The 15,784-nt window shown below is 39.4% G+C and overlaps 1 protein-coding gene across 1 annotated transcript in view; it reads right to left on the bottom strand.

The window, feature by feature from the left end:
* OXCT1 (3-oxoacid CoA transferase 1) overlaps positions 1-15,784 on the bottom strand; it is a 161,959-nt gene that overhangs the window by 136,765 nt on the left and 9,410 nt on the right. Inside the window, exons 2-3 of the mRNA XM_010853715.1 lie at positions 13,067-13,175; positions 11,281-11,371 (exon numbers count right to left, since the gene is read on the bottom strand). Coding sequence (XP_010852017.1) covers positions 11,281-11,371; positions 13,067-13,175 — 200 coding nt within the window. The remainder of the gene's footprint in view (positions 1-11,280; positions 11,372-13,066; positions 13,176-15,784) is intronic.

The raw sequence follows: 15,784 nt of genomic DNA, 5'->3' as shown, positions 1-15,784 counted from the left end.
CAGCATTATTTACAACAGCCAAGACATCAAAACAACCCAAGTATCCATCAACAGATTAATGGATAAAGAAGATATAGTGTATACGTGTGTTTAGTTCAGTTCAATTGCTCAGTCGTGTCCGACTCTTTGCGACCCCATGAATCACAACACATCAGGCCTCCCTGTCCATCACCAACTCCCGGAGTTCACTCAGACTCACGTCCACCGAGTCAGCAACGCCATCCAGACATCTCATCTTCTGTTGTCCTCTTCTCCTCCTGCCCCCAATCCCTCCCAGCATCAGAGTCTTTTCCAATGAGTCAACTCTTATACATAATGAAATATTACTCATCCATAAAAAAGAATGAAATATTGCCATCTGCAGAAACATCAATGGACCTAGAGATTATCATAATGAGTGAAGTAACTCAGAGAAGTATAAAATTATATGATATCACTTATATGTGGAATCTAAAAAATAATACAAATGGGGAAGGGACAGGGTAATAAATTAGGAGTATGGGATTAAGAAATACACACTATCATATATAAAATAGTTTGTATTTCTTAATCCCATACTCAACAACAAGGGTTTACTGTATACCACAGGGAATTATATTCAATATCTTATAATAACCTATTGTGGAAAAGAATCTGAAAAAGATGAATATAGATATATATACAGTTCAGTTCAGTCACTCAGTCATGTCCGACTCTTTGCGACCCCATGAATCGCAGCACGCCAGGCCTCCCTGTCCATCACCAACTCCTGGAGTTCACTCAGACTAACATCCATCGAGTCAGTGATGCCATCCAGCCATCTCATCCTCTGCCGTCCCCTTCTCCTCCTGCCCCCAATCCCTCCCAGCATCAGAGTCTTTTCCAATGAGTCAACTCTTGGCATGAGGTGGCCAAAGTATTGGGGCTTCAGCTTTAGCATCGTTCCTTCCAAAAAAATCCCAGGGCTGATCTCCTTCAGAATGGACTGGTTGGATCTCCTTACAGTCCAAGGGACTCTCAAGAGTCCTCTCCAATACCACAGTTCAAAAGCATCCATTCTTTGGCGCTCAGCTTTCTTCACAGTCCAACTCTCACATCCATACATGACCACTGGAAAAACCATAGCCTTGACTAGACGGACCTTTGTTGGCAAAGTAATATATATATGTATATATAAATATATAGCTCCCAGGCTCCTCTGCCCATGGAATTCTCCAGGCAAGAATACTGGAATGGGTAGCCATTCCCTTCTCCAAGGGATCTTCCTGACTTAGGGATTGAATCCGGGTCTCCTGAATTGCAGGCAGATTACTAACCATCTGAGCCACCAGGGATGCCCATATATAGAATTAACAACAAAGTATTAATGTACACCTCAGGGAACTATATTCAATATCTGATAATAATTTACAAGGGAAAAGAATCTGAAAAAAATTTATATACATATACATATATATATATACACACACACACAGATGTGTAACTGAATCACTTTACTGGACACCTGTAAGTAATAATATTATAAATCAACTATAATTTAATTTTAAAAAATGAAGTTGCAACTATTTTCCAAACAGTATTTCTCTTCTTTACTCTCAATTTAAATATACTCATCTCAATTATAGCCACAATTGCCTGTGGCTGGCTCAGCTGGTAAAGAATCTACCTGCAATGTAGGAGACCTGGGTTCAATCCCTGGGTTGGGAAATCCCCTGGAGAAGGGCAAGGCTACCCACTCCAGCATTCTGGCCTGGAGAATTCCATGGACTGTATAGTCCATGGGGTGGCAAACAGTCAGACACAACTAAGAGACTTTCACTTTCACCAGTGGCCTAATAGCTCAGTTGGTAAAGAATCTGCCTGCAATGCAGGAGACCTGGGTTTGATCCCTGGGTCGGGAATATACTCTTGAGAAGGAAATGGCAACCCACTCCAGTATTCCTGCCTGAAGAATCTCATGGACAGAGGAGCCTGGCAGGCTACAGTCCATGGGGTCGCAAGAGTCAGACACGACTTAGTGTCTAAACCACCAATAATAAAAGCTTATAATTTTATATGTACTGTAATAATATCAAGGGTACTAAAACAAAAGAAAATGTAGTGCAAATGATCCCCAACTAAAAATGGTTTGACTTAATTTTTCAACTTTACGGTTGTGTGAAAGTCATATGCATTCAGCAGAAACCATACTTCAAATTTTGATCTTTGTCCAGACTAGCAATCTGCAGTACGACATCCTCGTGACACAGGGCAGAGGCAGCCACAGCTCCATCAGCCACGCAATCATGAGGGTAAACAACCAGTACTCTTACAACCATTCTGTACCCATAGGACCATTCTGTTTCTCACTCTCAGCACAGTATTCAATAAATTACATGAGCTAATCAACACTGTATTACAAAATAAACTTTGTGGTAGATGATTTTGCCCAACTGTAGGCCAATATAAATCTCAGCACATTGAAGGCAGGGTGGGCTAAGCTACAAAGCTCAGTAAGTTAGGTGTACTGATATACTGATGACTCAGAATATTTTCACTTTAGAATGGGTTTATTGGGATTTAACCCCACTGTAAATGGAGGAAGAACTGTATTTGGATATAAGGTTAATTTATGACATAGTGAGGGGCTTCCCAGGTGGCACTAGTGGTAAAAAACTGGCCTGCCTATGCAGGAGACATAAGAGACATGGATTAGTTCCCTGGGTCAGAAAGATCCCCTGGAGGAGGGCATGACAGCCCACTCCAGTATTCCTACCTGGAAAATTGCCATGTACCAAGGAGTCTAGCAGACTATATTCCATAGGGTCACAAAGAGTCAGACACAACTGAAGTCACTTACCAGGTACACATACATGACATAGTTATATGAGACAAGTGAAATCTTGAAGGGGCTGAGCAGGAAGTCCAAGTGCACATCCCAGGAAGTGGTTAAGTTCAGTTCAGTTCAGTCACTCAGTCGTGTCCAGCTCTTTGTGATCCCATGGACTGCAGCACGCCAGGCCTCCCTGTCCATCGCTGACTCCTGGAGCTTGCTCAAACTCATGTCCATTGAGTCCGTGATGCCATTCAACCATCTCATCTTCTGTCATCCCCTTCTCCTCCCACATCAGGGTCTTTTCAAATGAGTCAGTTCTTCACATCAGGTGGCCAAAGGATTGGAGTTTCACCTTCAGCATCAGTCCTTCCAATGAATATTCAGGATTGATTTCCATCAGGAGGGACTGGTTGGATCTCCTTGCAGTCCAAGAGTCTCTCAAGAGTCTTCTCCAATGCCACAGTTCAAAAGTATCAATTCTTCAGAGCTTAGCTTTTTCATTTTTAAACTAATTTATTTCTCTTAATTGGAGGCTAATTACTTTATTTTTTTTATTTTTTATTTTTTAATTTTATTTTATTTTCAAACTCCACACAATTGTATTAGTTCTGCCAAACATCAAAATGAATCCATCACAGGTATACATGTGCTCCCCATCCTGAACCCTCCTCCCTCCTCCCTCCCCATACCATCCCTCTGGGTCGTCCCAGTGCACTAGCCCCAAGCATCCAGTATCGTGCATTGAACCTGGACTGGCATCTCGTTTCATACATGATATTTTACATGTTTCAATGCCATTCTCCCAAATCTTCCCACCCTCTCCCTCTCCCACAGAGTCCATAAGATTGTTCCATACATCAGCGTCACTTTTGCTGTCTCGTACACAGGGTTATTGTTATCATCTTTCTAAATTCCATATATATGCGTTAGTATACTGTATTGGTGTTTTTCCTTCTGGCTTATTGTAGTGGTTTTTCCCAGAAAAGGTAATGGCAACCCACTCCAGTACTCTTGCCTGGAAAATCCCATGGACAGAGGAGCTTGGTAGGCTGCAGTCCATGGGGTCACTAGGAGTCGGACACGACTGAGTGACTTCACTTTCACTTTTCACTTTCATGCACTGGAGAAGGAAATGGCAACCCACTCCAGTATTCTTGCCTGGAGAATCCCAGGGACGGGGGAGCCTGGTGGGCTGCCGTCTATAGGGTCACACAGAGTCAGACATAACTGAAGCGACTTAGCAGCAGCAGCAGCAGTGGTTTTTGCCATACATTGACATGAATCATCCATGGGTGTACATGTGTTCCCCATCCTGAACCTCCCTCCCCCCTCCCTCCCCATCCAGGCCCTCAGGGTCATCCCAGTGCACCAGCCCTGAGCACCCTGTCTCATACATCAAACCTGGACTGGCAATCTATTTCACATATGATAATATACATGTTTCAATGCTGTTCTCTCAAATCAGCTTTCCTTATAGTCCAACTCTCACATCCATACATGGCTACTGGAAAAACCATAGCTTTGAATAGATGGATCTTTGTTGACAAAGTAATGTCTCTGCTTTTTAATATGCTGTCTAGGTTGGTCATAACTTCCCTTCCAAGGAGTAAGCATCTTTTAATTCCATGGCTGCAGTCACCATCTGCAGTGATTTTCGACCCAGAAAAATAAAGGGTGTCACTGTTTCCACTGTTTCCCCATCTATTTGCCATGAAGTGATGGGACCAGATGCCATGATTTCTGTTTTCTGAATGTTGAGTTTTAAGCCAACTTTTTCACTCTTCTTTCATTTTCATTGAGGCTCTTTAGTTCTTCTTCACTTTCTGCCGTAAGGGTGGTATCATCTGCATGTGTGAGGTTATTGATATTTCTCCCTGCAATCTTGATCCCAGCTTGTGCTTCTCGCAGCCCAGCATTTCTCATGATGTACTCTGCATAGAAGTTAAATAAGCAGGGTGACAATATACAGCCTTGACGTACTCCTTTTCCTATTTCCAACCGTCTGTTGTTCCATGCCCAGTTCTAACTGTTGCTTCCTAACCTGCATACAGATTTCTTAAGAGGCAGGTCAGGTAGTATGGTATTCCCATCTCTTTCAGAATTTTCCACAGTTTATTGTGATCCACACAGTCAAAGGCTTTGGCATAGTCAATAAAGCAGAAATAAATGTTTTTTTCTAGAACTCTCTTGCTTTTTCCATGATCCAGTGGATGTTGGCAATTTGATCTCTGGTTCCTCTGCCTTTTCTAAATCCAGCTTGAACATCTCAAGTTCACAGTTCACATACTGTTGAAGCCTGGCTTGAAGAATTTTGAGCATTACTTTACTAGCGTGTGAGATGAGTGCAACTGTGTTGTAGTTTGAGCATTCTTTGGCATTGCCTTTCTTTGGGATTAGAATGAAAACTGACCTTTTCCAGTCCTGTGGCCACTGCTGAGTTTTCCAAATTTGCTGGCATATTGAGTGCAGCACTTTCACAGCATCATCTTTCAGCTCAACTGGAATTCCATCACCTCTACTAGCTTTGTTCATAGTGATGCTTCCTAAGGCCCACTTGACTTCACATTCCAGGATGTCTGGCTCTAGGTGAGTGATTATCTGGGTCATGAAGATCTTTTTTGTACAGTAGCACAAGGTTTGTTTGAGCCCTCTGAGCATCTCTGGCAGGAAAGGAGGAAGTGGTTAGCCCTTCCCAAACCAAATAACCTAATCTTGGGGGAAATGTTCATGATCAGCCAAGGCAGCCGAGATCTCCCCTTCAAGCCCTTTAGAGCTCTCAGAGCTGTAGCTATCTTGACAAATAAGATGGCACAGCAAAGGAGTCATTTGCCTTTATCTCTGGGTTCTTGTTTTCCAGTGCATATAAATGTTTATACTATACTATAGTCTGTTAAGTGTGCAATAGTATTATGCCTAAAAATAATGTCAATGCCTTAATTTAAAAATACTTTGTAACAACATTGCAAAGTAACTGTACTCCAGTAAAAATTTTAAAAAATGAAAGCCACAGTGATTAAAAAAAATGCATTATTAAAACATGCTAACAATCATCTGAACCTACAGGAAGTCATAATTTTTTTTCAATAATAACATCAAAGATCAGTGTCATATGTATACCTATGGCTAATTCATGTTGATGTTTGACAGAAAACAACAAAATTCTGTAAAGCAATTATCCTTCAATTAAAAAATAAATTAAAAGATCACTGATCACAGATCACCATAACAAATATAATAATAATGAAAAAGTTTGAAATATTCCAAAAATTATCAAAAAGTGACAGAAGCATGAAGTGAGCAAATTCTATTGGAAAAATAGAGCCAATACACTTGTTTTATTTAATGCAGGGCTGCCCTGAACCTTCAATTTGTAAAAAGTGCAATGTCTGTGAAATGCAATAAAGCAAAATGCAATAAAACAAGACATACACAAGTATATACAAGTAACAGCATTGTAATCTCATGTACAGGTACATACAGGCATGTCCCCTTAACTGAGGATACATGCCAAGACAGTACCAACCCTACAGATGCTATGTACAATCCCCTGGAGAAGAGAATGGCAATCCACTCCAGTGTTCTTACCTAGGAAATCCCACGGTCCGAGAAGCCTGGTGGACTACAGTCCATGGGGTCACAAAAGAGTCAGATACAACTTAGCAACTAAACAACAATACATAGGTATCTTCTTTTCTTATACATGCATATCTATGAGAAAGTTTCATTTATAAATTAGGCACAGTAAGATATTAATAATAACTAATTATAAAGTAGAACAATTATAACAGCTGCTGCTACAATTTTAACAGCATATTGTAATAAAAGTTTTGTGAATGTGATCTCTCAAAATATGTTATTATACAAATTTAATACCTTTTTCAGCTTAACTGGGCACTCATCACGCACTATGGCTGTAACTTGCAATTTGAGATGCAGCAAGGAAACTAGTACAAATTTCTTTTTTCCTTCTTCACAGTTTCAGGCTGAAGACTCATTCTCACCATACATCTTAGCAATCTCAGCATACAATCATTTACTTTCCTTATTAAATCGAGAATATTCACCTTCACACTTTAAAGAAGTACTTCATGGCTTCTCCTTGGCATATCTGAATTACCAGCATCACTACTCTTGCATCTGGGGGCCATTATTAAGTAAAATAAGTGTTCCTTGAACACAGTCACTGTGATCTGGCAACACTGATGATCATGGATCTGATTATGGAGTAAGTAAGAAACTAACCAGTGGACATGCTGGACAAAAGGATGATTCTTGTCCAGGGCAGGACAGAGCAGGAAGGCGTGAGATTTCATCATGCTACTCAAAATAGCCCATAATTGAAAACTCATGATTGTTTATTTCTGGAATTTTCCATTTAATATTTCCAGATCAAGGTTGATGCCACATATCTCAAACCATGTAAAGCAAAACCATGGATAAGGTGGGGACTGTTGTACATATGTACACATGCTGTACATATGTTGTACATATTACCACTATTTATTAGTCTTCTACACGAAGTGGGGCTGCCCTTGGGAGTTGTCTAAATCCCCACCTTGTCCTGAGGAAATGAAAATGACTAATACAGCACACCTATTTTTCCCTTGACTCTGTGATTTAACTACCTGAAATAAAGTTTACTGTGAAACATTTGCTCATCCAGGTTTGTAATTCGTATGTTAAAGTCTTCCAAAAATCAGAGGAACATCTGTGATGTTTCCGCTTTTCTAATCAACCCATATCAAAGCACTGATTCATTTCAGTGCTCCTAAAGGAGGGTTTATCTCATCAACATTTAATAGTCAATACTCATAGCAAAGTAAGTGGTACCTCAGGCCAACAAGTCTTAGTGGTCATTAAAAGCAAACAAATTTTAAAAAAAAACAGACAATTAGAAGTCCTGAGCTTTGGAAGACTTCCAATTCAGGCAGAACTTCTAAAGATGGAGTCTTTTTCTAAAGAAGAAAATAGTCATTTTAAAAAATGAAGTAGAACTGATTTCCAATGTTGTGTTAGTTTCAAGGTATGGAGCAAAGTGATTTGGTTATATATTCATATACATTCTTTTTCAGTTTCTTTTCCATTACAGGGTATTTTACAAGATGTTGAATATAGTTCCCTGTGCTATACAGTAGGTCCTTGCTGCTTATCTATTTTATAAATATATACAGTTGTGTGTATCTGTTAAACCCAAACTCATAATTTATCCTCCCCATCTCCTTTCCCCTTTGGTAACCAAAAGTTTGTGTTCTATGGCTGTGAGTCTGTTTCTCTTTTGGAAATAAGTTCTTTTGTATCATTTTTTTAGATTGAACATATTGGTGATAACCATTACTTCTAATTCCATGCTCTCTCCCTTTACCCCACAACTCACACATGTTTGGTTCTCAAATAAAGACATACTAAGCTGTCCTCCTCGTTTATCTGATTCTAATTATCAAAACAAAGCCCTCATCCCTACAAACTTTAAACACCTCTAATTAAGATAATCAACTGCAAAAAAAAAAGAAAAAAGATAATCAACTGCCAATCAAGGTGTACCCAGTGCCTTCTTTGACTTCAATGAAGTAGGTTATCAGTACTTACTCTGCATCAAAAATTTACATTAATCTGTACTACTCCCTGTGCTTCTCAGGTGGTGCCAGTCGTAAAGAACCTGCCTGCCAATGAAGGAGATGTAAGACATATGGGTTCGATCCCTAAGTTGCTAAGATCTCCTGCAGAAGGGAATGGCAACCTACTCCAGTATTCTCACCTGGATAAACTCCAGTATTCTTGCCTGGAGAATCCCATGAACAGAGGAACCTGGTGGGCTACAGTCCATGGGGTCACAAAGAGTCAGACATGACTGAAGCATCTTAGCATACATGCATACACTCCTTAGAAGCACTGAGTTATCAGGAAAATTCAACCAAGTATAGATAATCAAAAGTATTTTTAATAAACATTAAGTAAGTTCGAAGGGCACAGGATGTGTTTCAGAAATAACAAGTGACCATGAACAAGTTACTTCCCTATTTACAGAGGGTTTCCCCTGTTAAATGAAGGAACTGGAACATACGGTCTCTATAATCCCATCCAGCTTCAAGTCTCAATGACTCTGAAACTATAGGCTAAGCATAAATAGTAGGAAACAGAAAACTACTCTAGGGATTTCCCTGCCGTCCAGTGGTTAAGACTCCCCACTTCCACTGCAGGGGGCACGGGACTGATCTCTGGTTGGGGAACTAAGATCCTGTATGCTCCATGGTGCAACTAAAAAATTAAAAAAAAAAAAGAAAATAGAAAACTACTCTAAGTAAAAGGATTGGCCTGTAATATACATCAGAGATAATAAACACATATCAGTACACAAAGACAGGCTAACCATCTCCACAGAAATTCAGAAAGGGACAAAATCAATGAAGGCTAGAGCTGTTTTCTAACTGGATATGGCTTCTGTAAGATGGAAAAGATGTGGATACCCAGAGAAGTGGACAGGCTTCCAAGCAAAAATAACAGCATAAAGTCAGCAAAGAAAAAAATGAGCAAGAAACAACTGATAGAACTGGACATGGAACAATGGACTGGTTCCAAATTGGGAAAGGAATACATTAAGGCTCCATACTATCACCCTACTTATTTAACTTATATGCAGAGTACATCATGCGCCATGCTGGACTGGATGAAGCACAAGCGGGAATCAAGACTGTCGGGAGAAATATCAACAACCTCAGATATGTAGATGATACCACGCTAACAGCAGAAAGAGAAGAGTATCTAAAGAGCCTCTGATGAAGGTGAAACAGGAGAGTGAAAAAGCAGGCTTAAGACTGAACATTCAAAAAACGAAGATCATGGCATCTGGTCTTATCACTTCATGGCAAACAGATGAGGAAAAATGCAGTGACAGACTTTATTTTCTTGGGTTCCAAAATCACTGTGGACAGTGACTGCACCCATGAAATTAAAAGATGCTTTCTCCTTGGAAGAAAAGCCATTACACACCTAGATAGTGTACTAAAATGCAGAGACATTACTTTGCAACAAAGGTCCGTATAGTCAAAACTATGGTTTTTCCAGTAGTCATGTACAGATGGGAGAGTTGGACCACAAAGAAAGCTGAGCACCAAAGAACTGATGCTTTCAAACTGTGGTGTTGGAGAAGACTCTTGAGAGCTCCTTGGACAGCAAGGAGATGACACCAGTCAATGCTAAAGGAAATCAACCCTGAATATTCATTGGAAGGTCTAATGCTGAAGTTGGAACTCCAATACTTTGGCCACCGGATGTGACGAGCCAACTCACTGGAAAAGACCCTGATGCTAAAAAAGATCGAGGGCAGGAGAAGGAGGCAACAGAAGTTGAGAAGGTTGGATGGCATCACTGACTCAATGGACATGACTTTGAGCAAATGCTGGGAGACAGTGAAGGGAAGCCTGCCTTGCTGCAGTCCATGGAGTTATAAAGAGTCAGACATGGCTGAGTGACTGAACAACAACAACGACGTAGATTAGTTTTGTTGCCTAAATAATCTACGCTATTTCTTCTAAATTGCATTTATGATAATATACTAAACTGCCAAATTAATTAATTTCTTTAATTTTTAAGATCTTTGAAGTCTTTGTTAGAAGAGCTGATAATTTACTATTGTGAATTAAAATGTCCTTTCCCTTGATAACTAAATATATCTTAATATGCAGGCCATTAATCATTAAGATTTTATGGGTCATTGCTGACCATTTTGATATGCAAGCCTACTGTCTTAATGCTGGCTGCATACCCTCCTCTTTCTACCAAGACCAGCAACATTTTTAATGACTGATTATATTCTTCATGTATCTTCTATGGTAAGGTCATAACCAAAATAAAAGAAACAGATTTCAAATCGATGTCCATCTGCCTTTATAAATAAAGATCTACAATAAGGTACAACATACAACCTCTAAGTTTTAAAATGAAAGGGGGCTTTGCTGGTGGATCAGTGGTAAAGAACCTGCTTGCCAATGCAGGAGACATGGGTTCAATCCCTGATCCAGGAAGATCCCATACACCTTGGAGCAACTAAGCCTGTGCTTGTCAACTCTGAGCCTGTGCTCTAGAGTCCAGGAGCCACACTACTAGTAGAAGCCCACAGGCCCTAGAGCCCATGCTCCACAACTGGAGAGGAGCCCCACCTCGCCATAACTACAGAAAAGCCCGTGCACCAGTAAAGACCCAGCACAGCCAAAAACAAAATAAATAACTAAATAAACTTTAAAAAGAAGGGCTCAGTTTGAACATTTTTTTCTTGTGGCATCTCGGTTCCCTGACAAGGGAGCAAACCTGTGTCCCCTGCAGTGGCACCATGGAGTCTTAAACATTGGAATGATAAAACTATCTTCTGATCCTTAAGCTTACTGCTCCTGTCAGTGAAGAAATATTTCACTTCACTGATAGACTTCATTTCAATATTATGAAGGGTTATCATTTCTTTCAAGTCAATTGTTTTAAAAACACACACTTACCCAGCATTGTTGCTGACTGCAGTTAGCCCTTTTACTCCAGTCTTTAGCAAAGCTCCTATAAGATTCTCTGGAATTCCACATAACCCAAAACCTATAATGGGCCAAGAAGATAAATAATTTTATGTAGAGGGTAATTTTCTTCCAAGGAAATGTATCTGTTACTCTTTTCTTAAAAAAGAAAAACGTACCAGCACATTATTAGACCCACTATGCAAAAGCACAGATACATCTCAGCAACTTAAAAAGTGGTCATAAACAGTAAAAAGATCAACAGTTGCCAGGAATTTGAGGGGTGCGGGGGGAGATGAATACACAGAGTACAGAAGTTTTCATGAGCAGTGAAATACTTTGTATGACATTATAATGATATGTATATATGTCATTATACTTTGGTCCAAACTCATAGTATGCACAACACTATTTACTTCATTAAAGTGAACCCTAAGGTGAACTGTGGATGTTGGTGATTCTGTCAATGCAATTCATTCTTGGTTGAAAAAAAAAAAAAAAGTACCACTCTGTTGATAATGGCTATGCATGTATGGGGAAGGAGTATATGGGGAATTTCTGTACCTTCCTGTCAATTTTATTATAAACCTAAAACTGCTTTGAGAAAAAGTTTCCAAAAAGAAAAAAATTAACACTCAGGATAGACATTTTTGAAAAACTTTTGTTTCACTTATATATGTATACATATTACATACATGTGTGTTTGTTGGATTGTGATGTAAAATGTGTTTTTAGATCAAAAAAGTTTGCAAGTCACTTTACTAAAGTTCTACTGGCAAAACAAAGCAAAAATAAACCTCAAAAAAATGAAATAAAATAAATGGCCATATAGCTATCTCCAAATGTTTTACATCATTATATAGCATCAGACATCACTGCCAAGTCCTTGATTCATAAGTATAAAGCCAAGTGCAATGTGTTAATACAGCCACCTACACATTGCTCTTCTTGCACTTAACTACATATTTGTTATTTTCCCACTTTAAAATTGAACCTTTACACAGTTACTTTTTCAAGCATGTTTGTTTTACATTCCTGGGTAGATTCTACAGATCTAGAAGCCTAAGCCAATGACTTTCATTTCTTTTACACAATTCCTCAAAACGGTATTAGGTCTAAAATTCAATGACTGCTGAGTTGAATGAATGAATGAAGAGCAGCCCTAAAAATAACCCTTGATTTTTATGACCAAGGCCTAGAAATCCAAAGAAACGTATAAGAATCAGGCAACAAGTTTAATGAGTGTGAGACAGGGGTGGTAAAAGACATTCTAAACAAAAGAAGCAATAGAACTTGAGAGGCTCACTAACAGATAGATGTGGATGTGCTCTCTAGCTTCCAAAATGAGGAGGAACAAAAGGAATGGCCAGTGTGGGCTGCTAAGATACATGCAAACTTTTTTTTTATGCAAACGTTTTAAGGTAAGCAGAATTCCCAAGTATCTAGGGATTTTTCAAAGCTACTAATAAGATATCCCCATTTAAGGTGTCAGCTTTTCAAATAATATAGGAAAAGAAATAGAAAAGGAAAGAAAAGGTCAGCTATAAAGTGCTAAACCTTGCTAAACTTTCAGAAAGGGGACACTATAATAAAAAATAGATAATATGTAATAAATAAAATAAGATAAAGAATTGATAACTAAACAATAAAATAACTGGCATTTCTAATAACTGGCATTTATTAACAAAGTAATAAAATAATTAGCCTTTTTAATCACCTCACCATTGTGATTTCCCTGCTTTGCGAAAATCAAAAGGAAAACAATACTATTACTCACCACCAACCAGTATTGTTGCACCATCAGGAATGTCTTTTACCGCTTCCACTGGGTCTGTATAAAATTTGGTATGGTGACGTGTGCTAGTTGAAAAGTAGCAAATACATCCCTAAAATATTAAAAAACATCTTTAAGTGAACAAGCATTTGTAAACTTGTGTTTACTTTGCATGTATACGAATATATTCAATTATTATATATACAAGGATAATTCTACTAGCTTGTCTTAGAAAGAGTGGGGCTGTAAGTAGTTCATCTTAAGAGTAGGATGGACAGAGACTTCCCTGATGGTCTAGCGGTTAAGACTCCAGTCAGGCTCCCAAGGCAGAGGACTCAGGTGAAATCCCTGCTTAGGGAACTGTATCCACATGCTGAAACTAGAGTTCACATGCCACAGCTAAAGATCCTGCATGCCACTATTCACAATAGGCACAACATGTTAGCAACCTAGATGCCCATCGACAGGTGAACAGATAAAGAAGTTGTGGTACATATACAGAATGGAATATTATTCAGCCATAAAAGGAACAAAATGGGGTCATTTGTAGTGATGTGAATGAACCTAGAGTCTGTCATACACAGTGAAAGAAGTCAGAAAGAGAAAAACAAATATTAACGTATAGATATGGAATCTAGAAAAATGAACCTATCTGCAAGGTAGGAATAGAGACACAGATACAAAGAACAGACTTGGGCACACAGAAGGGAAAAACGAAGGCAGAACAAACAGAGAGTAGCACCGACATATATATGCTACCATGTGTAAAACACAGCTAGTGAGAAGCTGCTGTAAAACACAGAGAGCTCAGCGTGGTGCTCTGTGATGACCTGGAGGGGTGGGGTGGGGGCGGGGAGGGAAGCTCATGAAGGAGGGGATATATGTTATGTATACTTATAGCTGATTCACTTTGCTGTACAGCAGAATCTAACACAACATTGAAAAGTAATTATCCTCCAATTTTAAAAAATCCTATGGTAAACCATAATGGAAAAGAATATTTAAAAAAATGTATATGCATATATGTGTGTGTGTGTGTGTGTGTGTAAATGAATTACTTTACTGTATGACAGGAATTAATACACTACAAATCAAACATACTTCAGTAAAAATAAATAAGGGAAAAAAAAGATATTGTGTGTGGCCACTAAGACCCAGAGTAGCCAAGTCAATAAATAAATATTTAACAACAACCAAAAAAAAAGAGTAGGGTGGACATACTCTATTCACAAATTACCACCAGAATCCCTTTATGATCCATATCTTCTATTACATAAGGAAAACTTTGTGTCATTTGGGGCCCCTTCAAAGAGTAAAAGAAAGTAGATACTGTGTATTATGGGACTCAAATTCACAGTATCAGTGTCAATATCGATTTTTGATAGCAATACAACTAACAAATATTTCCTGAGAACCCATATGTGCCAAATACTCTGCTATTTATTCCAACCTAGTAAGTATTAAGATACAACTGCTGCTCTCAATATTATAAATACTACAGATTTGGCCTTGATCCAATCTTGGGTATCAAAGAATACCTCTGGAAAGGACAAGAACAGCACACAAAAAACTCATTCCCTTCTGGAGCCTAGAGTTTATGGATGCCAGAGAAAAACAGCAAACTCTTAACTCCAAGAGGGGCGCGGCCAGTCTCATCACAGTGTACTATCTGGTGCAAGTCAGGCTATCTGGCGCGCATTCACCATCAGTTTTAAACTGTTTTCCCTCTTTACACTTCACTCACAGTATGAACAGGAAAAATGATACAGTCGATTGAGTTGCAATCAATCACTCATACTTAACATCATCTCTCCTTTATTCTCACTATGTAGTCAACCTAAAAAAAGAGGGATTCCCCAGTGGCTGAGGGGTAAAGAATTTTCCTGCCAAGCAGGAAATAGAGAAGATGTGGGTTCGATCCCTGGGTTGGGAAGAACCCCCTAGAGAAGGAAATGGCAACCCACTCCAGTAGTCTTGCCTGAAAAATCCCATAGACAGAGGCGCCTGGTGGGCTACAGTCCATGGAATCGCAAAGAGTCAGACACAACTGAGCACGCACACATAAAAAGAGAGGGGGTAGAGAGAATGACACCTGACTCCTGAGACACTGTCCCTTAACCCGTCCATCGATGTTGTAAGCTCACACCCATGCCTATCAGAGCCTCCCAGACAGAGAACCCCAGGGGATCAAAGCAAAAGCATAAATGAGTGCTCTCATTTTTTTCTCCCTCCAAAATCTCCTTTCATAAAAAGTATCAGTTCAGTAAAGTTCAGTTCAGCCACTCAGTCGTGTCTGACTCTGCGACCCCATGGACTGCAGCATGCCAGGCCTCCCTGTCCATCACCAACTCCCAAAGTTTACTCAAACTCATGTCCACTAAGTCAATGATGCCATCTAACCATCTCATCCTCTGTCATCCCCTTCTCCAGCATCAGGGTCTTTTCAAATGAGTCAGTTCTTCGAATCAGGTGGCCAAAGTATTGGAGTTTCGGCATCATCATCAGTCCTTCCAATGAATATTCAGGACTGATCTCCTTTAGGATGGACTGGTTGGATCTCCTTGCAGTCCAAGGGACTCTCAAGAGTCTTCTCCAACACCACAGTTCAAAAGCATCAATTCTTCGGCGCTCAGCTTTCTTAATAGGCCAACTCTCACATCCATACATGACTACTGGAAAAACCATAGCTTTGACTGCTGCTGCTGTTAAGTCGCTTCAGTA

This window comes from Bison bison, unplaced genomic scaffold (assembly GCF_000754665.1).
Source record: "Bison bison bison isolate TAMUID 2011002044 unplaced genomic scaffold, Bison_UMD1.0 scf7180017864331, whole genome shotgun sequence".
Lineage (NCBI taxonomy): Eukaryota > Metazoa > Chordata > Mammalia > Artiodactyla > Bovidae > Bison > Bison bison.
Note: the sequence above shows the minus strand (reverse complement) of the source record. Positions and strands in the feature narration are given on the sequence as shown.